Source organism: Apteryx mantelli, chromosome 2 (assembly GCF_036417845.1).
Source record: "Apteryx mantelli isolate bAptMan1 chromosome 2, bAptMan1.hap1, whole genome shotgun sequence".
In the NCBI taxonomy this organism is placed as follows: domain Eukaryota; kingdom Metazoa; phylum Chordata; class Aves; order Apterygiformes; family Apterygidae; genus Apteryx; species Apteryx mantelli.
This window is the reverse complement of record NC_089979.1, coordinates 122,518,479-122,539,541: the sequence shown is the minus strand read 5'-3', so window position 1 is coordinate 122,539,541 and position 21,063 is coordinate 122,518,479. Positions and strand designations below refer to the sequence as shown.

General features: G+C 44.5%; 1 protein-coding gene across 1 annotated transcript in view; it reads left to right on the top strand.

The window, feature by feature from the left end:
- The window catches only part of POMGNT2 (protein O-linked mannose N-acetylglucosaminyltransferase 2 (beta 1,4-)), a 37,564-nt gene extending 17,196 nt beyond the window's left edge, over nt 1–20,368 (top strand). The window contains exon 2 of the mRNA XM_067291435.1: nt 18,062–20,368. Coding sequence (XP_067147536.1) covers nt 18,154–19,890 — 1,737 coding nt within the window. The 5' untranslated portion in view covers nt 18,062–18,153 and the 3' untranslated portion in view covers nt 19,891–20,368. The remainder of the gene's footprint in view (nt 1–18,061) is intronic.
- Nucleotides 20,369–21,063: the final 695 nt, after the last annotated feature.

Here is a 21,063-nt window from a genome sequence, read left to right as displayed (position 1 = left end):
CTGTTCCTGTAAGGACATATTATAAACATATGGCTCTGCTGTGGAGAGGGTGGTGTTGGATGGGCCAAGGCAGGAAGCTTGTGCCTGGGATGTGTATCCTCCCTTTTCTGACCCCTTCAGGCTCTTGGGATGGGTCTGCCTGGGCCAATATATATGTATGTTTGAGTCCTGTCTTTTCTCCAAGGTCACAAGAACTGTCCTCTTTGAGAGTGGGACTGGTGAGTTTTTACTATGGCTTATCTTGGGAATTCTTTGCAAGTAAGAGGAGTCAGACCTGCTCCATCCCATGCTGTAGTTGGGCAGTGCTACAGGGCTTTCATAATGGCTAGAGGACTTCTGTGGGGGATGGCTGTGTCAGTAGCAAATGCTAGCAAGAACTGAGCCATTGCTAGGATATGTTTTAATCTGGTCCTTCTTGTAGGATTTGTCTTTTGGCCTGGTGTGACTGTGTTGGCACATCAGATCTTGAGAGATGAGGAAGCACATCCTGATGTAGGATATTGCTTACAGTGCCCTTGATGTTTTGAAATACTGTGTTTAGTAGCTGAAAGGTCTCTCTCTTCTTGGCTTCACAAATATCTGCACATGGATCTAGAGCCATGTATAAGGAATGGGGGCAGATATTTTGAAGTGGGACTGTTTTAAACAGCGATTGGTTTATCAGGCTTCTGTTGCTCTTCTCACAGTGACAGTCAGGTTACCCTTCAATTTTTTTGAGAGATTCTCACTCCCAAATACTTGACTTGGGATTTGATTCAGAAAAGGTAGCAGCCCTTGCCTATAGAGTAGAAGAGAACAGAAATGAGCGGACACGGCAAGGTTGGGTAAGGAATCTCCCACCATTGAAGGGCCACCAGTGAACAGCAGCTTTCTCGGTATGTTTTCAGATGTCTGCCTCCCAAAGGATGCTTTCTGCCTTTTCTCTGATGCTTTCATCCTCATGGATTTCATATTAAATGTCAGATCAGCTGCTTATGAGGCTGTTGAAACCTCTAGAGAGATGGAGTGAGAAGGCGGGCTGCAGAGGAATGACTTTTTTTTTTTCCCCAAATTGATTTACTGGCCTTATTTAGGGGGCAAAATTTAACCACCTTTTTTTATTTACTATTCAGATAAATAGAACAGTAAGTCTTAACACAAACCAAAGGACCTGAATCAGGTCTAAAACCTCTTCATCTTGCTACTCTGCCCTTGGTAAATAAACCTAGATGTAATAGTCTTTCCATGAATTTTCTGGCTGCCAAGGGCGTGAAGTAGTTCTTCCTATTGAACTGTAAATTGTTGCCTACGACACCTGGCGGACTTGGAATGGTTTTATACAACTAACTCAGTGTATTTGTCACACTTTCCCTATTGCATGCAGTGGTTCACATGGAAGCTGAGAAAAATGATTCATATTGCTTTCTTCTCTTCCCCCTGTCAGTAGCAGTGGTAGCCCTCAGAGCAACATTTGAAACAGTAAATGCCTGGCCCACAGCCATGTGTTACTGCTGCTCTGCTGGGCCCTCTGATGATACTGTAATCAAATGAGAGACAAGGTAAGAATTGTTCTTTTCCACAGGGAAAATCAGACTAAGGTATTTAAGTACCAATCAAAAAACAAATTTAAGAAAGTGTTTAAATTGGCCAGAAGATATTTTTTAGTCCTGTGGCCTGTACCCTCAGGTAACACCTTTTTCTGCTCCAATCTCAGTTATTTTAGAGGAGTTGTGAGACCTTACTCTGTTCTGAATCTACATGTGAATATTAGCAACCCTGGGATATGCTACCACCCCAGAGCAGGGACGTTTTATGCTCCTGTAGTATCAGTCTGACTGGTTACACTAGATGTGGGATGACCAGTAATATGTACTCATATCAGTTTTTAAATTGCGCTATTATATCAATGTTTGGGGGGTATATGCTGACTGCATCCCTTTAAAATAGGTGGCTACAATATACAAATGTGCCCAGTGGGGGGTGTTGCAAGTAATAACTATCTGCTTGTAAATTTGGGGGACTCAAAATGGTAGTAAAACTTTATGTCCCTGATTTGATTTAGATTCTTTTCCTTGGCTCTGAACTACGTTCCTGTCATGCTGCTGCGCTAGTCACTTCCAAGCATTTCTGAGAGGTTGGCTAATTGAAGCACACACTCCAGCTTGGATTAAAACTGCTGTTTTGATCAAGTTTGTAGATGTTGCTGCTGCCTCCTTGTGGAGCTCTTTCCATGAAGTATTATGACTTTGTTTTGTGTCTTTTAGTTCTCCAGGGTTGTTAGGAAAGCACAAAGTCTCTGAGCGTAACAGAAAGCAGAAGCTTAGGGCAAAGGCACCTATGGGGAACAGTCCTGCTGTAATCTTGCACATAAACAGAGATGTTCTTATCGGTACTGGAACGACTGCAGCCCACTTACAAATGAATGCATAATCCAGTGAAGACAGATACTTCAACATGCTTGTTAGCTGCTCGCCCCAAAGATCTGTCAAATGCCTGAGAATCCTGTTGTTTAGCATAAGAGACAACTTGTATTTCTGTTATTTCTCTTCTTTTACTTACTTTGCCCCCCGCCCAAGATATTCACATTCAAGAATCCTCTTCCCTTGAAGAGCTGTTTTTTGCTGCAGTATTTTCATCTTAATTTCTTGAGAGAGATTTCTGAGAGACTTGCTGGTTGTGCCTACCCTGTTCGTCTCAAAAGACGGGAAGAAGGGGCTGCTTTTCTTCAGCACCACCCTGATTTCCTTCAAAACCAGATTCATGGTCCATGTTGACAGCCTCCAACTTCAGGCTAAATTGTGGCAGCAGTGGGGCTGCCAGGCACACAAGATGCCCATGGCCCCTGCATGGCAAGTGTGGATGGGGGTAGAAGATGGGAGGAAGGTGTGCTGGGAGCTGCTCTGCCAGCAGCTCTTTCACAGCAACACTGACAGAGCTGGTATCTTAATCCTCCCTGTCCCTTTGATCTTTAGCATGGTTAAACTGTTGCCTTTGATCTCGGCAACCCTGGCCACTTTCTTCAGCCCTAGATCCTGTGGAGACAAATGCAAGTTTGGGGTCTGCAACAGGATTTGAATGTTGGTGGGTGTTTCACAAGAGACTGCTACCATACTTGTAGCTGCTGGTGAGGTGTGTCCTATCCAGATCTCTTTACTGGTTTTGGTTTTCTCATCTGTAAAATGGGAGATGCGTTTCTTCAAGTGATGTTGTGATGATGAGTCCTAATATTAAGTGTGGTCTGAGAGAGGGCAGATGATCTTACCGTCTCCTAAGCAAGAAACGCCATGGTGTGGCTCTTCAGTTTGCCTAGGACATAGCAGTATTTCTAATTTCGAGTAGTCATGAACAATAGGTCTTGCAGATAGTGTTTTACTCATGAATTCTCATGTCTATGTTTAGGTGAACAACATTTTTTTACCAAGCTGCTCCTGTGAGCATGAATTATTTCAGTTTCCTTTACAGACATTCTGGTATTAATTACATTTGCAGATACATAGGTTGGTATAGCTGTGTGGAGAGGGAATTGGTTTATCTGTGTCATCCTGCTGACCATTACTGATGGCAAAATGGAAATTGGAAAGAACACAAGAGACACCTAGCTTGGGTCCAAACAGCTACCAAAAGCATCTCTTGCCATGGGGTCTAGCAGGTGCACCTCCCATGCCAGTCATCTGACCATGCCTTGTTATAACTGCAGGAGCAAGCCAGTGTTTCCCTGCAGTGCTGCTAGGGCAGTTCCTAATGGGGATGGAAGGATTGTTAAAGTAAATAGTTTACATAATGGCAAATTCAGATATCTAGTGTACTTTTCCATAATAAGTATGTTTTGTATGTATAAAAATATGCACACATCTGTGAAGGAAAAGAATAAATATCTATCATAGATATTTGTTTGTCAGGTTGATGTAGAGACAAAACCTAAGTATCTATGTGTGAGATATATTTGTTCATACTTATATCTTCATGAATCTAATACTTATGTAAAATTTACATCCTAGATCTCTCTTAAGCCTCATAGTAAGCCTTGTGTTGCTTGGAGCAGCTGAGCAAAGTGGAGTTTGGCCATTGAGATACTCTTCAAAAAATACCTTTCTCTCTGTTAAAAAAAAAAAAAAAAAAAAAATTTTTGCTTAGGAGTTTTCAGTGCGCAGCTGAAGTCTTGGTCCTTATGATGTCAGTTTTAATGTTAATTTCTGCAGAATCAAAATGTCATCCTCTATGCGCGCAGCCCAGGTTTTCTTGGTGTGTAGAACCTCAACACTTCCATTGTCTCCCTACATACTTTATTAATATAAGGAAGAATTTTTTTTTTTGTCATTTCAGGCATGAAGTTTTTTGTGCTCTCCTCATAAACTGAGACATGCTTTTGGTTGAAAAGCACTGCAGGAAGAACAGTTTCTTATAGAGTGTACTTCTAGGCCTATAAATAATAAATGCTGTAACCCAGTGACACAGGCACCCCTGCAACATATACGTGCCAGGCAAAGATTCAGTAAATAATAATTTACCTGCTGTTTGTCAGTCCTAAACCAAGAGGAGTCTATTCAGACCTCTTTGCCAGCCTGATGAATTTTATTTATGCTATATTGCTTTTAAGCAGTTCTAAAATGCTAACTGTTTTTCTTTTGTGGTGCTGTTTTTGGAGGTTGCAACTTTATGAGGCAAATTAAATATTTATTAAACTCTTAGTGAGGTTTGAATAGGTTGTCTTTGCTCAGAACTGACTTGCAAGAGACTGGTGGTGCTGATTATTTGGGAAGAGCCTGGGGCTACCACACTTTAGTGTGTTATAGTGCAGTAGTAATAAGTAATTAGTTATTATTTCAGAGTTGTTGGATTTTTTTTTTTTCTTTAATGAAATAAGGTTTAGTTCAGTTACTTTGTGCCTAGAATGTCCCTGACATGGCAGACTGACTATAGAGGTCCCTTTTCCCAACTGGGGTTAAACTATCCAATGCTACTTGATGTGATAAATTGTACCTGTTGAAATCTATGCAAATATCTCATTGCAGGAGTAGAGAAGGAGCTTATTTGTAATAAAAGACCAGGCTGTATATGTTGTATATTTTTCCTGCTGTTAAAATCAAAACTTAACTAAGATGAGGAGCCCAGTCTGGCCTCTCTGGGTTACCAGGGGTCTCACTGAAATAGTGCCGAACCTGACCTGAAGGTCTGTGGAGTCAGTGAAAAGATTCCTGTTGGCGTAAGTGGAAGCTATGTCCTGCAGTGGGACTTTGTAGTGTGCAGAAAATGCAAAATCAAGATGGGTTTTCTCCGGGGAACTATATATCAGGGTTACTATCTAATGCTACTTCTCAGCTTTCAAAGCTTAGAGGAAAAATGTTTGGCTTGTTCCATGCCAAACTGTAGCTTTGCATTCACAGGGGCCAGAGGGCAATGAGGTGAGCTAAAGAGAGACAGGTGCCTGGATACTCTTAGTCCCTAAAGGACAGGTTGGGGACACTGAGTGGGCCTGCCAAAGAGGGGGATCTCTTCTATTTGCCCTTTGCTTTCTGTACTTCCCCCATGTAGCTGTGATTGACCAGTGTCCCTTTTGGATCCCCTCAGGAGAAGCGTGGGCATAGGCTCATCTTTAACTAAAAGTCCTCCCTGAGCTGGCGGGAAGAGGTGGCACAGAGCTAGATGGCCCCTTGGCCCCTTCTTCCTTGTGTCTTTTAATGTTTCCAAGGTGGCCAGAACCTTTTAGCTTGTTTTGTACAGAGAAGGCAGAGGTGTAAAAGCAACACTGGAGAGCAGGAGAGGAGAAAATGTCTTTTATTTCTGTGATGCCCTAGTTTAGTAGATACAACAGTTCTGTTTATTCATCATGTTGGCAGGCTCATTTTTGAAGGTCTAGCTTTGTGAAGAACCTTTTGTTGGTTTTACAGAATATTATTTGGGTTTGTTCTTTGTTTCTTTCAGCTTATCTTTTTTATGTGTTTGGCTTTTAACTGGTACTCAGAAAACCCAAGATTATAAATACTGTGGTATTACTGCATTTCTAAGCGTGTGTGATGCTGACTGACACCCACATTCCTCAGCTCTGATGGTGCTGTGGCTGTATTCAGGCTAACAGTCTTGTCGTGCTCTGTGGCACCCTGCCTAGCCTGGCCAAGCTGTCATCTTCCTGGTGTCGCTTTGTGCTTCCCAGTTCTTCCAGGTCTCTGCCCGAAGCCCATCCTGTTCTCATCCCGTATCTGGCAGGAGGAGGAGCTGGGTGAGGGAGATGCTGGTTTTGAGGCCATGGATCCATGTACTGGGAGGGTTGGGAAGCAGTGGGCAGGATGGGGAGGAGGCGATACCCTAGTGCCTAGATTGCAGGCTGTCTCCATGCAATGGCCTCCCCCAGGGATGAGGCCTGGCTTCAGTAAGATCAGATTACTTGGTGGTAAATGAGGGACCTCCCACCTGTACTAACTTGAAATGCTGGTGGACCCTCACCCCAAAAGTTTTAGGGTATTGCTGTACTTTGTGGTCTCGTGCTATATTGCTGTTGTGATTCAAATGGTATCACCCCTCGCTACCCTGCAAATGCATTTGTATGTCACTTACCATGGATGAGTTTGTCAGGACTGCTTTGCCAGGTTGCCTGGAAGCAGAAGGTTTTTCAGGGATGGGGCGCCACCGTGTGTGGGGTTGTTTGTGGGCAGTGCGACCATCAACTCAGTCAGCACTAACCAGCCCAGTCACTGTCACTCCACAGTGCAGTGACCCAACACAGATGCTGTAAATCCATTTATCCCCTCCCTCAGATGACTTCTAGCATGAGCTGGGGAGCAAAAGAAGCTGGAGACACCAGCTCATCTGTGATGTGTATTTAGAGTGAGAGTTTAAGTAAAATGCTAAACCTTGCAGCTGCCAAACTCTCCTGGCTGGGTGTTTTGGATACTCCATATCTCATCCAATTGCATTCTTTAATGCAGAACCAGGACTTTGTACTTCTTTGTTTTGACAGTGAGGATAATTCTTGCCATGAACAATAAACCAGGTATGTTTCTCTCTTTTTCCTTATGTAAAATGGTTACTTTTCATCTGAGAGTGTCTGTATAGACATGTGCGTGCACAGCGTGCTAAAGAACTTCTCCTCTTTTCCATCATTCTTATTTCACTTGTTAAGTCTCACTTAAAGGGAAAAAGCATCAAAGATAATTAACAGGATGTATCCTGCAAATATAGAGACAACACAGTTGCAGCAAGCCCCATGTTTTGTTCTGATCTATCTGCAAGTGTATCCCTACAGGGCTGGGACCTCACTCCTAGTACCTGCAATAGCCCCAGTGTGCAGTGATACACCTTTCTGCCATAAACCTGTTGGTGAGTGCTGTGGGCAGAACTGGACTCCTGCTTTTCTAATCCTACATTTAGATCCAGATACAGGATGAGGACTTGAAATGTTCCCAGTCAGTGTCCCCTGGTTTGTTATCTTCTTCAACCTGCTGGATCACCATGAGTTCAAGCTCTGCTGCTAAGATTGGTACGAGATACTTTGGCTGTCGTGACCTTCAGCTTGAATGCTATTAGATACACGCTTATAAGCCCCAGGTCATTTCTGTGCATTTGTATTTAGTTTTCCCTGTAGGAGATCATTTTAAAAATATGGTCCACTGGATCACTGAAGGAGGGTACTCGCAGTGTTGTTCAATACTAAGCTGAGCAACACAGCTAGGAAATCTCTTCCAAGGGGCCGGAGGAATTGTTAGAAAGCATGCAGCATGGCTTCTCATCGTCTAGCAAGGGGCAATTTTTTCCTTTCTCTCCCATTGTTTTGTTCTTTTGTGTGATGTGTTTGTAATAATAGTGGCATTAGTAATATCTAAAAGCAGGATCTCTAAAATCAGTTCCCCCCCTGCCAAACCAGTTTCCTGTCTGTCTCCCAAAACATGCTCCGCTCTGTGAGACGGCACCATGGTATTTGTTTCAGTGTGGCTGCCGTTTGGGGATTTGCAGGAATACTGCAGCAAATCATCCTGCATGCAAGGCTGACCTCTGGGAGGCTAACAAATTGAGGTGAGCCAGCTGGAGCGATAGGACACTGCCGACAGACAGAGCATGCTCAGACCTGGGGGAGAAAGGTAGCTCAGTCTGCAGATGGTGCACGGGTTACTGTTCTGAGAGCTGTCAGATACAGTATTTTTTTTCTTATGGTGGTGGGGAAAGAAGAGGACTGGAGAGAGTGTTCGTTCCCCTGCAAAACGTAGCTTAAGGTGTCTTTATTATTATTTTTTTTCTTTCTCCTGTGAAAGAGAGGCTCTGGATAGCATTTCCTTTTATTTAGCAACACCAGGTATGCATGCATGTGCTGAAACACTTATCTACTAGTGATAGTACTTCCAAGATTAAAAAGGTTGCGGATATTCTGAATTAATGTGTTTGGTGGGTGTTATTGTAACTGTGCTCTGTTTGCTGTGGTGTTCACATACGGCTCTGAATTCAGTTTTATAGGCTTTCCTGGCTGCAGCGTACTTCTTGAGATTTTAGCATGTTTTTTTGACTCGGTCTCCTTTCCCCCCTGCACACACTTCATGCTGAATCTTTCGTCTGTGGCTGTGCATGTGTGGGAAGGAGGGGGAAGGAGGTCAGTAGTTCATTTATAATCCTAGGTCTTTGTAGTCCCTCTTTGTTTGGCTGTTGGTTTGCTTTATCATTTTTAAACAAAAGTCTCATGTGGAAAACATCTTTGATCTGGACTAAATTCTGTTGGTTTTCAGAACTATGTTTCTTACTGGACAGTTGCTGATTTGGGACTTTTTTTTTTTCTCTCCCCTAAAAACATGATAATGTAGAGCTTGTGGTAACCAAGGAGGGATTTTCACTATTTTTATTGGCTGTGCTGTGCTCTGAATGTTTTCAGCTCCTGCTTAGAATTTCTAGCACACAGAAACGGCTTCCAGCACCCTACTGAAGGGAAATGGGGAAAGCTCAGGTTGTAAATGCTACTAAGTACCAGTCCCAATATCCAAATGATGCAGGCACTCTCCCTGTTTGAGAAAAAGGAGAGAGAGGATGCATAGAATGCAGAGAAATAACAAATTACAGCTAGAGCCCAAAGGCATAGTTGGAGTGGCTGAACCTCGTTGTGTTTGATGCTTTCTGGATTTCACATCATTTTTTTTTAAATTCACTTTTGCAGAATTAGTAAATTTTTCCTCCAGCCACCCCAACTCCATCTTTGCTTTAGGTAGACCACTGAAACAAGGTAAAATAACTGCTGTTGTCTGGCACATGTTTTCATTCTTCTTTCAAGACACGCAAAAGGTGTCTTGCTTACAGACAAAAAGCAAGAGACCAGGGAAGAGGGAGGGGTTTTTTAGGTCCTTACTGATATGACCTGTGCTATTAATACCAACATAATCTGATAGGTTTCACTGGGATACTCAGATGAAGTAAGATCAGCTGGAATTAACTCTTTGTCTATTAAGTTTCCGCTTTGTCCAGCCATGGTTCCTCCCCTGCCCCAAGTACCTTGAATTTTCATCTCTAGGTCTGGGACTGTCAAAAGTTGAAGATTTGGCCACTGAGAGGAATACTCTCATTTTTTTTCTTTAGCTCATTTTTCTTAAATCTCCCACCTCAAGCTTGCTTATCCTCATCAGAAATACGTCCTATTTAGGGGGATTTTCTGGAGATCAGTGTTAGTTTTTGTTTGGGGGAAGGGTTTAGTACTCCACGTCCATCTAGATGGAGAGGAGGTCTTAGAAATATGAACCTTAAGAGCACAGGAAGAACTCTTTTTCATCTCATGCCTTTAACCCAGTTTCGTGGTTTAATTATTTGTTTTGATTGGTTAGTGTTGGAATTTGTTATTTTTTTAATTGTTCTTTTGTAGGTCAAGACAGCAGTACCAACAAATTTCAAATTAAAGATTTCTGAAGGTCAGGTTGGATCTCTTCCTATTCTAGCTCTTAATGACTAAAATTAACAAACTGAGTGGGAGAAAACTAGATTTTCCATCCATAAGTGCAACTGGTAGTCAGGTTTCGAGGAGCTAATAATATTTTTCTTTTCCATACTGAAGATATGTTTGCAGTAGGGAGCATTGCACAGAGTCTCTGTCTTCTTGTTTGCAGTCTCATTTAGCGAGCCTTACAGTATTTACTGCTTTCTGCTCCAGTCTTTTGCTAAACCATAAAAACTAAAGATAAACCTGCTTTTGATTACAAATGTCAATAGATACCCAAGGATTTGGTAAAAGTTGTTTTAAATTGTTTCATATTACATTTTGATTTTATTTTTTCCAAATAAAGTCCTATGTTTAAGATTCCCCTTGAGACTGCAGAATTAAGGTATCCTCCTTTTTCTCATATTCCCTTTTTGTATCATGCCTCATTAATGGTGTTTGTTGCTTTTACTCCTGGGTTTGTTCCCTTCAAGAATCTGTTCTTTTCCTGTTTAAAAAGTCAGCACTTCTACACTTGACTGCTTTTTACAAAGAAAATGTTCCAGTATATCAGTCAGTCAGTGTGCCATCCTTTCTTTCATGTAATAGGTACTGTGAAAGTTATGTGTATCTCATTAAACAAATATAATGAATAAGATCATATTGGCCTTTTGGGCTAGGGGATTGACTTGCTTGCAGTTCTGCAGGAAATCTGTAACAGAAAGCCAATGTCACCCCAGTCTAAGAAAGCCAATGTCACCCCAGTCTAAGAAAGCCAATGTCACCCCAGTCTTCAAAAAGGGCAAGAAGGAGGACCCAGGGAACTACAGGCCAGTCAGCCTCACCTGCATCCCTGGAAAGGTGATGGAGCAGCTCATCCTGGAGGCCATCTCCAAGCATGTGGAGGAAAAGAAGGTGATCAGGAGTAGTCAGTATGGCTTCACCAAGGGGAAATCATGCCTAACCAATCTTATAGCCTTCTCTGATGGAATGACTGGCTGGGTAGATGAGGGGAGAGCAGTGGATGTTGTCTACCTTGACTTCATCAAGGCTTTTGACACTGTCTCCCATAACATCCCCATAGACAAGCTCAGGAAGTGTGGGCTGGATGAGTGGACAGCAAGGTGGATTGAGAAGTGGCTGAAAGGCAGAGCTCAGAGGGTTGTGCTCAGTGGCACAAAGTCTAGATGGAGGCCTGTAGCTAGCGGTGTCCCCCAGGGGTCAGTACTGGGTCCAGTCTTGGTCAACTTCTTCATCAATGACCTGCATGAAGGGACAGAGTGCACCCTCAGCAGGTTTGCTGATGATACAAAACTGGGAGGAGTGGCCAATACGCCAGAGGGCTGTGCTGCCATTCAGAGAGACCTGGACAGGCTGGAGAGGTGGGCGGAGAGGAACCTCATGAAGTTCAACAAAGGCAAGTGCAGAGTCCTGCACCTAGGGAGGAATAACCCCATGCACCAGTACAGGTTGGGGGTTGGCCTGCTGGAAAGCAGCTCTGCGGAGAAGGACCTGGGAGTGCTGGTGGACACCAAGTTAAGCATGAGGCAGCAATGTGCCCTTGTGGCCAAGAAGGCCAATGGTATCCTGGGGTGCATCAGGAAGAGCGTTGCCAGCAGGTCGAGGGAGGTGATTCTCCCCCTCTACTCAGCCCTGGTGAGGCCACATCTGGAGTACTGCGTCCAGTTCTGGGCTCCCCAGTACAAGAGGGATGTGGCACTACTGGAGCAAGTCCAGCAAAGGGCCACAAAGATGATTAGGGGACTGGAGCATCTCTCTTATGAGGAAAGACTGAGAGAGCTGGGCCTGTTCAGCCTGGAGAAGAGAAGGCTGAGAGGAGATCTTATCAATGTGTACAAGTATCTGAAGGGAGGGTGTCGAGAGGATGGAGCCAGACTCTTTTCAGTGGTGCCCAGCGACAGGACGTGAGGCAACGGGCACAAACTGAAACACAGACGCTTCCATCTGAACATGAGGAAAAACTTCTTTACTGTGAGGGTGACAGAGCACTGGCACAGGTTGCCCAGAGAGATTGTGGAGTCTCCTTCTCTGGAGATATTCAAAACCTGCCTGGATGCCATCCTGTGCAATGTGCTCTAGGTGACCCTGCTTGAGCAGGGAGGTTGGACTAGATGATCTCCAGAGGTCCCTTCCAACCTCAGCGATTCTGTGATTCTGTGAATTGAAGATAAAAGCCAGAATTCTTGGCTGTTAAATCCTAGCCCACTCCTGCCCCTTCCAACCTGAAAAGTTGCCTTCTAGCAGCCTCTGCTTTGAGTATGAATGAAGTAGGTATTTAAAACTTTTGAGTGTATTACATGTACTGCATTCTTAGCTAAGCCTCTTGCATCAGCTTGGAGAGAAAATAAGACATTTTGCAGGGGGATGTGAAGTGTCATGTTTGCACTCCTTACTTCTCTTGTGCCAGTCCTGGAAAGCCAGCCTAGCAAGGTGTGTGGAGTGGTAATTCCTGCCAGGGGAAGTGTCCCAGCAAAGGAATAGCTGCCCCCACCCCTTCCCAGGTCCAGCTGTGCCCATGTTTCTGAGAACTTCTGAGCCGATTCTGCTCGGACGTCCTGTGCTGTGTTGCTGGACCTGGGGCAGTACCAGTCCATCCCCAGCTAGGACTGGTTGCATGCCGGGTTCCTGAATCTGCGCTCCAGCACTCTGGCTTCTGTCTGCCTTCCTAGCGTTAGCCTGAGGCCAGCACCGTGCCTGGGCCAGTCAGCTCTGCTGGAGCCTTGGGAAGGCAGTACAGGGAGACTGGAGCATCTCTGAAAGAGCAAAGCTGGCCAGGACTGGCAGGCTCTCTGCCAGAGCTCATAAGCTGGGCCAAACCCAGGTTGGCCTCTGTGTAGAAGTATTTCTCTCTGCGCACAGAGCGTTGGAAGCTTTCTGGGAGTATATGTGTCCTTTGGGCTTTTTTCTCAAATAGCCCTGGAGGACAAAGCACTGACTTGGAAAGTGCTTGGGCAGTTGATAACAAAAGATTGAGAAGGCCTATGTAGATGTAGATGGCACTTCTCATTTTGGCATATCCTGAAGGACTAAAAGGTTCCCTGTTAGACATGCTGTTTCCTTCTGGTGACCATGTTCTCCCTAATCAAGGACTTGCAGAGCCTGTTGTGTTCCTCTGTGGGTCTTGGTACTGTGCAAGTATCTGGTTTGCTTTTTGTTGTGTTGGATTTTGTAGCTTTCTCCCAACTTCTTACCTAGATTATAACTTTTAAAATGGAGAAGTTTAAAAAATTGTCCATCCTATTAATAGCTTTATAGTAGTGATTTGTCCTACCCTAGCTTCTTAATTAGAAAAAGAACAAGAAAACTCATCTCTTAAATGAATCCCAATAGTCTTTTATGTAGACTGTCTAGTAGTACAGGTTCATCTCCTCAATCCCACCCAGTCTGATCTCCTCTACATGCTAATAAGAGATGAAGAACAGCTTCTCTGTCCGTGCTTTCCTTTGCTTTCCTGTTGCTTTCCTGCTTTCTAAGGGTGTTTACAACACCAGGTGAGCAGCAGTTAGCAGGAAAAAGGTGCTACGATGGCCAAATTTCCATGAGAGGGCTAAGAATCTGCAGGATGCTCAAAGTCTCTGCCAGGGTGCCCTCTGAACACACCAGGTGCGTGCTCCTGAGGGCTTTACCTGCTCACTGGTCATCAGAAAGGCAATGGCTGGGCTGAGAGGAGGAACCTGTGACCCTTTTGCTAAGTGAGTGAGGGATGGAGGAGGAGAGTGGGGAAAGCTCTCCGTTCCTGTGGTCTCTTTTGGAAGAGCAAATATGAACTGACTAAAAACAGGCTCGCTCCTACAGCCTCTTAGCCTCTGGAGTGGCATCTGTTGTGGCCAAGCTGTACCTCTTATTTCCCTTGCAAAGTTTTGAGCTACCCCTACCCTGATGTGTACTTCGAACTCCCCGTGTTCAGCCATGCAGTGCTGCAAGGCAGCTGCCCTGCTGCCTCATCAGCATTGCTGCCAGGGGAATCTGCCCTTCGCAGCTCACCCTGACTCCCACTCCTCCCCAGCAGCCTGCCTGTGTCGGGAGTAGTCAAGGGAGCCTCCCCTCCCATGGGGCAGCGTTGCCCCCTACCAGCTCGGCAGCAAGCTGCACTGTGCTGCTTTTATGTGCACGTCCCTTCCGGCTAGGCTCTAGTCTATCAGCTGGCACGTCTCCTGTTGCTGAAGGATGGTGCTTTAGCATTTCAAAGCACAGTGTAAAAAATGTCAGTCTGTGTGACTTCCTTGGTAACTGGGATGTAGCGCTCGCATGGAGCAAAGCTGTGGTGATACTGGTGTCACTGGGAAGTGAGGATGGATGAGTGTGATAGGGATGGGGGAGCTCTCTGGGCTACTGGGGGTGTGAATGGCCCAGCTGCTGACCCATATGTAGTAAGAAATATAGCACAGAGGACTCTGAATTTAAGCAACATAGCAATGTGTCTGGCCTGTCACTTTTCCAAGTTCTTTTCAGTTCTTAAAATGTTCTCTGGCAGTGTGGAAGGGGATTGACAGCTCCAGACCCATTTTGTGAGGGAGGAAGATGGAAGGAGGTTTAGTAACAAAAGTTTCTTTTATTGTGGAGTGTCTCTCTTTAGGTGGAAGACTAAATGCTTTCACTTATTTCAGTTACCTGCTGCCTCCTGGGTAAGTTTTCCTATTCCGGGAATACTGCTACTGACAGCACTTAATGACTGATCTCAGTTGGGGGAATGAGGAACCAGGGGATGTAGAGAGTGATTGCTTCCCCTTACCCACGTGATGCTGTCTCTCCTGGGTATGTAAAAGCAAACCAGTGGGACAGTTTGTTACTATTTATGTTCTGTCACTCCCTGGGGGATCAAAGATTTTAGTTCTCCAAGGATTGTGTTCCCTGCAAGCATCAAATAAAAAAAAAAAGTGGATGATAAAATGTGGGGAAAATGGGCAAAGATACAAGATTTCTTCCCAAGTACCTGTGAAATTCTCTTTTCAGTTCTGCCTGCAGCACTGCATTCCTGTTCACTTCCATCAAAAGCAGCTTTAAGCCAAGCAGCATGAACCAGGATTTACAAATTGGCAACTAGGAACAGGAATGAAGATGGATTTGTTTAGCATTGCTGGCTTTTAACATTCATTCCTGACACTTGGTTGGCTAAAGCACATGCACTTACTTCAGCTAAGTGCGAGGAAGTGAAGGAGCTGCAGTGAGGGAAGAGTTGGAGGAGGGTCTTACAGGTGATTTTTATTAGAAAGCTGAGTTCATTAGCCATTTAACAGGTATTGCTGCAACAGAGTTGGAAATGAAAATTGCTAACCTCTGAACACTGGCTACATCCATCAGGGCTGCTTCTCAGAAATGGGGCTGGGGCTCTTCTGAAGTGACTCTTACACTCTCCTCTTGGGAGTGGAGGGGAGAGAATACATCAGTCAGGGTGAAACATTAGAGTTGGCTGTTTTCCAAGGGGGCCTGTATGGCTCAAGGGATTTGTAACGGTCTGTGGAGCACTCCACCCATGAAATGCAGGTGCTATCAGTGGTGTTTAAGGACTGCTGGCCTCTAATGCTTTCAAAACACATCCCCAGGTCCCCATACTGGATAGTAAAAAGGCCAGATTGTTTTACCCCTTTGTGTTCTTGCAGCTCCCATTGACTCAGCTGGACTTTTGTAGGTGCTTGGTTCTTCTGAAATAGAGTAGTTAACTTTCCTCATTCCCTCAGACTGGCCTTCATTTGAAGTGTGTGTGTGTGTGTGGGGGGGTGCTGGTTGTATGTTCCCATTCTGTGTGTGGGGGGGTGTTGGGTGTATGTTCCCATTATGTGCTGCTGAGTGTGCTTTGCACATGGCTGCTTGGGCTCTGTCCTTTCCTTTGTGATGCTGCTGTAGCCATTTAAAGCAGTGCTCACAGGATCAGAGATCTGCAGCAGAGGGCAGGTTATTTGGAGAATTGGATGATATTGTTAGATGTCTTTCAAAGATAATGAAATAGAAAAATGAAGCTTTGAAAATCTAGTATCAACAAAATAATTTAAGGTATGTCCCCATCAAAAATCCAAATCATAGGGTAGTTCTCTTCTCAAAACTCTGTGGTTTGGTTGCATTAGTTGAGCCTAAGAGAACATCAAGTGATGTGCCACTGTCCTCATTGTTTTCCATGGTTGACCATAGAACAGCCATGGTTGGTAGCGCACAAAGACATCAGGAGCAGCAGTCATCCCCTATTCTGGAGAAGAAAGGATTGAGAGTTGATGTGACAGCTGTCATTCATCTGTGCAGGGTATCTGTAGTGCCTGGGTCAAGAGCAGGTTTAACTTGCTTCAGAGGAGATGAAGGCTGAGTGTTAGGAAGAAGTTTATCCTAGTACTTTACATTTTTGTTGCCAGAGGCTGGCTGAAGAGATTGACAAGTGTTAAGAATGAGATTGATGAGCATCTTCTAGGCGTGGTTTAGGGAGAGTTGATCCTGCCCTAGTAATTAAGGTACACTCTGGGTCCCTTCCTACCTCCTCCTATTTATGAAGTCAAAATAGTACCTTCTTAGTTCGCTATTTGCTTTTAGGGAGTAGCTAAATAAGGCAGTTTTTCAGACCACTTGCCAAAGGAAGTGGACTTCATTTCTATTCCTATTAAATCTACTCTGAAATTGAAATGAATTTGTTGTTCAGGTCCCCAAAGACTGTCTCTTGAATCTGTGTGGCTTGCAACCAGGACTCAGTACCAGGTACCTGCAGTTCTTCCTTCAGATGCTGATCCTACAAGCTGTAGGAATCCTGCAAGCTGCAGGGATCCCTTTTGACTTCACTGAGTTCCATGGGTGGTTTTGCATTCAATTCCAAGCTGTGTGGACCAACTTGCAGCTGCAATATCTCTTTTCAGAAGAACTTCCTTGACAGGAGAGAAGGTGTTTGCATTTTCTCTAAATCTGCCCTATTGTATTCCTCCACTTTGACTTATAAGAACCAGTGTCTCTGGGTTAAAATGCAAAGGGATCCATTGCTTGGGCTGTTGGAGCATGTGCTTGAGACATTGCTGGTTTTCACTCCCCCCAAACTTTCATTAAAAGGAGTTTAAATTGCTACCTTTAAAAAGTGCAATTAGAAATAGACTGATCAGGTGTATACCAATCAGAAAGTTCCCTTCCAAGAGCTTTCCATGAGTCATAGATGCAATTATTTACAGCCTGACTAACAGTGAATCTTGATACATAATGCATAAACACAGCAGGTGAATCAATACCTCAGCTGAAGTTCACAGTGGAAAATATAATCAATATTCTGATATAAACCAGTAGTGTTTCTACATGGAAAGAAAACAGAGGCAGGACCTCTCCCATAACAGAAAAAGGAACAGGGAGGCTTTGGAGCAGCACAAGGGACTCTCAGGTTGGAATGGGAAGAAACCAATGCTGGAAATGCTGGAAATGTATTTCCTTCGCACTTGTACAAGGGTTGGCTGTGCTGGTGCAAGTCAGACTTTAATGAAACATTGGTTCCCCAAGTAAAAAGAGGAGCTGTCTTGTCTCCCATACAGCTGTTTCCTCTGGAAGATGATGGAAGCTCCAACTTTTGATCCTGGATTCCAGCCAAGAAAATAGCTGAGTGGCTTGGGAATCTCCCAAAGGATGGTCCATAGACCCACAAAACCTCCCAAATTAATAAATCACAATTGAATAATTTACTTTTCTTATTGTAGTGGAGCATATCAAAATCTGTACTTAACAATGCTTCTTGTACTATTATCCTCACAGTGAGGGCAAGAGGCAGAGTTGGATACACATGACCATGCAAAAGCCCTACAGCAGATCAAGAAAGGGAGTTAGTCTCCCAAGTCCTGTTTGAGTGACCCAGTGATTCTAAGGCTGTCTTACCTCTGGCTGCCGGACTGGTCTGCAAAAAGCAGAGTGAGCCAAAGTCCTAGTGAGGATAGCAGTTTTTCTAACAAAGCCTCACAGAGCTCAACTCATTTATTTTTTCTTCTCCCAAAGGGTAGAAATGAAAATGAGAGAGGCAGCCTTTCTGTAGAGCAGCTCACAGTTCTGTTTGCTTTATTTTTTTACAGTTTTGGCTAGTGCTTTAGCATTCTTTCTCCCTTTTCCTGCTTCCCTGTAAGGGGAAAAAATTGCAGGGAAAAAAGCTTAAACTCTCTTGAACACACCATAAAATATGATTTATGGTGGGGCTGTAAACATGACATTTAAATGGTTCCTTTCTTGTTTTATTTTCCACAGGTCTTTGCCTTCACCATGTCAAGGAATCTTAATGATGTATTCCTTCTCCATTGCATTCCCCACCTGTCATCTTGCTAGGATCTAACTACAGAATGAACATAGCAGCGGTGTTTAATGCCCTGCTTGTGTCTGTCCTCGCTGCTGTGCTGTGGAAATACATCAAATTGCGAGAGCATGTCTTTGTGGTCGAAGAGGAGTTGGTCCTCACGCGCCAGTCTCAAGAACTCTCTCAGGTTCAGATTGACTACGATGCAGCTCTCCAGGCGCTGGTGGAGGATGGTACCAGGATGGTGTGCACCGGCAGGATGCACACGGACCGCATCTGCCGCTTTGAGTCTCTCTGCTACTCTACTGAGGCAGAGGAGTTTATCTACTTTCACAGCAACTCTTCGGTCATGCTGCCTAACCTGGGCTCCCGCAGGTTCCAGCCGGCTCTGCTCGACCTCTCCTCGGTTGAAGATCACAACACCCAATACTTCAACTTTGTGGAGCTGCCAGCTGCTGCACTCAAATTTATGCCAAAGCCGGTCTTCGTGCCTGACATAGCACTGATCACTAACAGGTTCAACCCAGACAATTTGATGCATGTCTTTCATGATGACCTCCTCCCCATCTATTATACCATGCAGCAGTTCCCCGATTTAGATCTGGAGGCACGGCTCTTCTTCATGGAAGGGTGGAGTGAAGGTGTTCACTTTGACCTTTACAAGTTACTGAGTAACAAGCAGCCGCTCCTCAGGGAGCAGCTTAAAACCTTGGGCAGGCTCCTCTGCTTTACTAAATCATATGTGGGACTGTCCAAAATCACTACTTGGTACCAGTATGGGTTTGTCCAGCCACAAGGGCCGAAGGCTAACATCTTGGTTTCTGGTAATGAGATCAGACAGTTCACCAAGTTCATGATGGAGAAGCTGAACATCAGCTTGGAGGAAAGCTCCAGTGAGGAGTACATCGTAGTGTTCAGTCGAACGATCAACAGGCTTATCCTAAATGAGGCAGAACTAATTCTGGCACTAGCTCAGGAGTTTCAGATGAAAACCATTACCGTCTCTCTGGAGGAGCATTCATTTTCTGACATTGTCCGGCTGATCAGCAATGCGTCCATGCTGGTCAGCATGCATGGGGCCCAATTAGTGATGTCTCTCTTCCTGCCAAGAGGTGCCACAGTGGTGGAGCTCTTTCCTTATGCTATCAACCCTGAACACTATACCCCTTACAAAACCCTGGCAACCCTTCCTGGCATGGACCTGCAGTACATTGCCTGGCAGAACACTGACAGGGAAGACACTGTTACCTACCCGGACAGACCGTGGGATCAGGGCGGGATTGCTCATCTGGACAAAGCTGAGCAGGAGCGCATCATTAAGAGCACAGAAGTGCCGCGGCACCTCTGCTGCCGCAACCCCGAATGGCTGTTTCGTGCCTACCAGGACACAAAGGTGGACATCCCTTCTCTCATCCATGTGATCAGGCAGACTGTGAAGTCTAAGCCTGGACCCAAGAAACAGAAGTGGTCTGGTAGCCTCTACCCGGGCAAAGTGAGGGATGCCAAGTGTCAAGCCTCTATCCAGGGCACGAGCGAAGCTAAACTTGCCGTGTCTTGGCAGATCCCCTGGAACCTTAAGTATCTGAAGGTCAGAGAAGTGAAATATGAAGTGTGGATACAAGAGCAAGGGGAAAACACTTACATGCCTTATATATTGTCCCATCAGAATCACACCTTCTCAGAAAACATTAAGCCCTTCACAATATACCTGGTGTGGATACGCTGCATCTTCAACAAAAATCTCCTGGGACCTTTTGCAGATGTGCTCTTATGTAGTACATAACCTGTTGCGCTACCTGTACAGCTCTGCCCTGCTCTCCACTCCATCTGTGGTTTAAAACTTACTGTCTTGTAGTTTGTAGAGGGCTGAAGAGGACTAGACTGTACCAGTGCCTAAGTGTCCATCTGATTGCATTTCATGTGTGTTCTTTAAATGGTATTTATTTTCAGTGAGTGTTTAAAAAAAAAAAACAAAAAAAACTTTGTGTTCTTCAGTGTAACTTCCAGAGGTTAAGTTACATGCTGAATACATGTAATTGAAAGAATGGAAGTGAATTGTGTGTACCTTGGTAGTGATTTGACTGTTTCTATTGTGTGGTGAGTATTTAAGTACAGCATTAGACTGCAATTAATTCCATGGCTAAGGTGGGCAATTTTCATCAGCTTTTTTCATTGTAAGTTATTTTTTTCAATAACCTTGTCTGTACCCTTGAGTTAAAGATTTGGTATGAGAGCCTTCATTAAACTGCTGTAAACCTCAAGATTTTTTTTGCTTTTTATTATCTGTCACAATGGTTACTGTGATAGTGTTATCCATTGCTGAGATAAAATGTGTATGTGGGTAGCTTCTTCTGTTTTGTATTTTGGCTAAGAGAATGAGACTACAGTGTCAGTGCCATTTAAAATCAGATGTTGCTGCACCCCAACAGCAACATGGAAGGCTGGAATAGCAGCTGGGAGGGAGCGGGTAGCACAACTGACTGGTTTTAAGGTCTGTTTTCCTTTTGTGAGTTATGTTCAATTCTGTGGGAAAGGAAGGGGATTGGTCTGGGAAAGCTAATGGAGGAGAGATTGCCCATATAAAAATCCTCTCAAAGAAAATCCTGTTTTGAATTTTGATCAGAATAATCTGTGGATAATGCCTGCTTAACAGGTACATGGCAGTAACAGGGGAGGTGGTCCTGTCGCTCTCTGGGCTGGGCCTGGGAAGCTCTCTGGGCACAGATTTTACTGGATGCTGAGGGGAAGAAGCAGAGTTAGGCAGAGGGCAGTAACATGGGTGTCATGGAGTTGGGCTGAAGAGGGAACGTGCCGGGGCCAGGCTGATGGCTCTTTCAGCTCTGTTAATCCAGTCAGGGGAATAGTTTATTGTAGGCTTATATCACATTCTCTTAGATCAGAATCTGGCTCTCTTACTCCATCTGTTTTTTTTATTACTGGGGTAGTACTCTCTGTC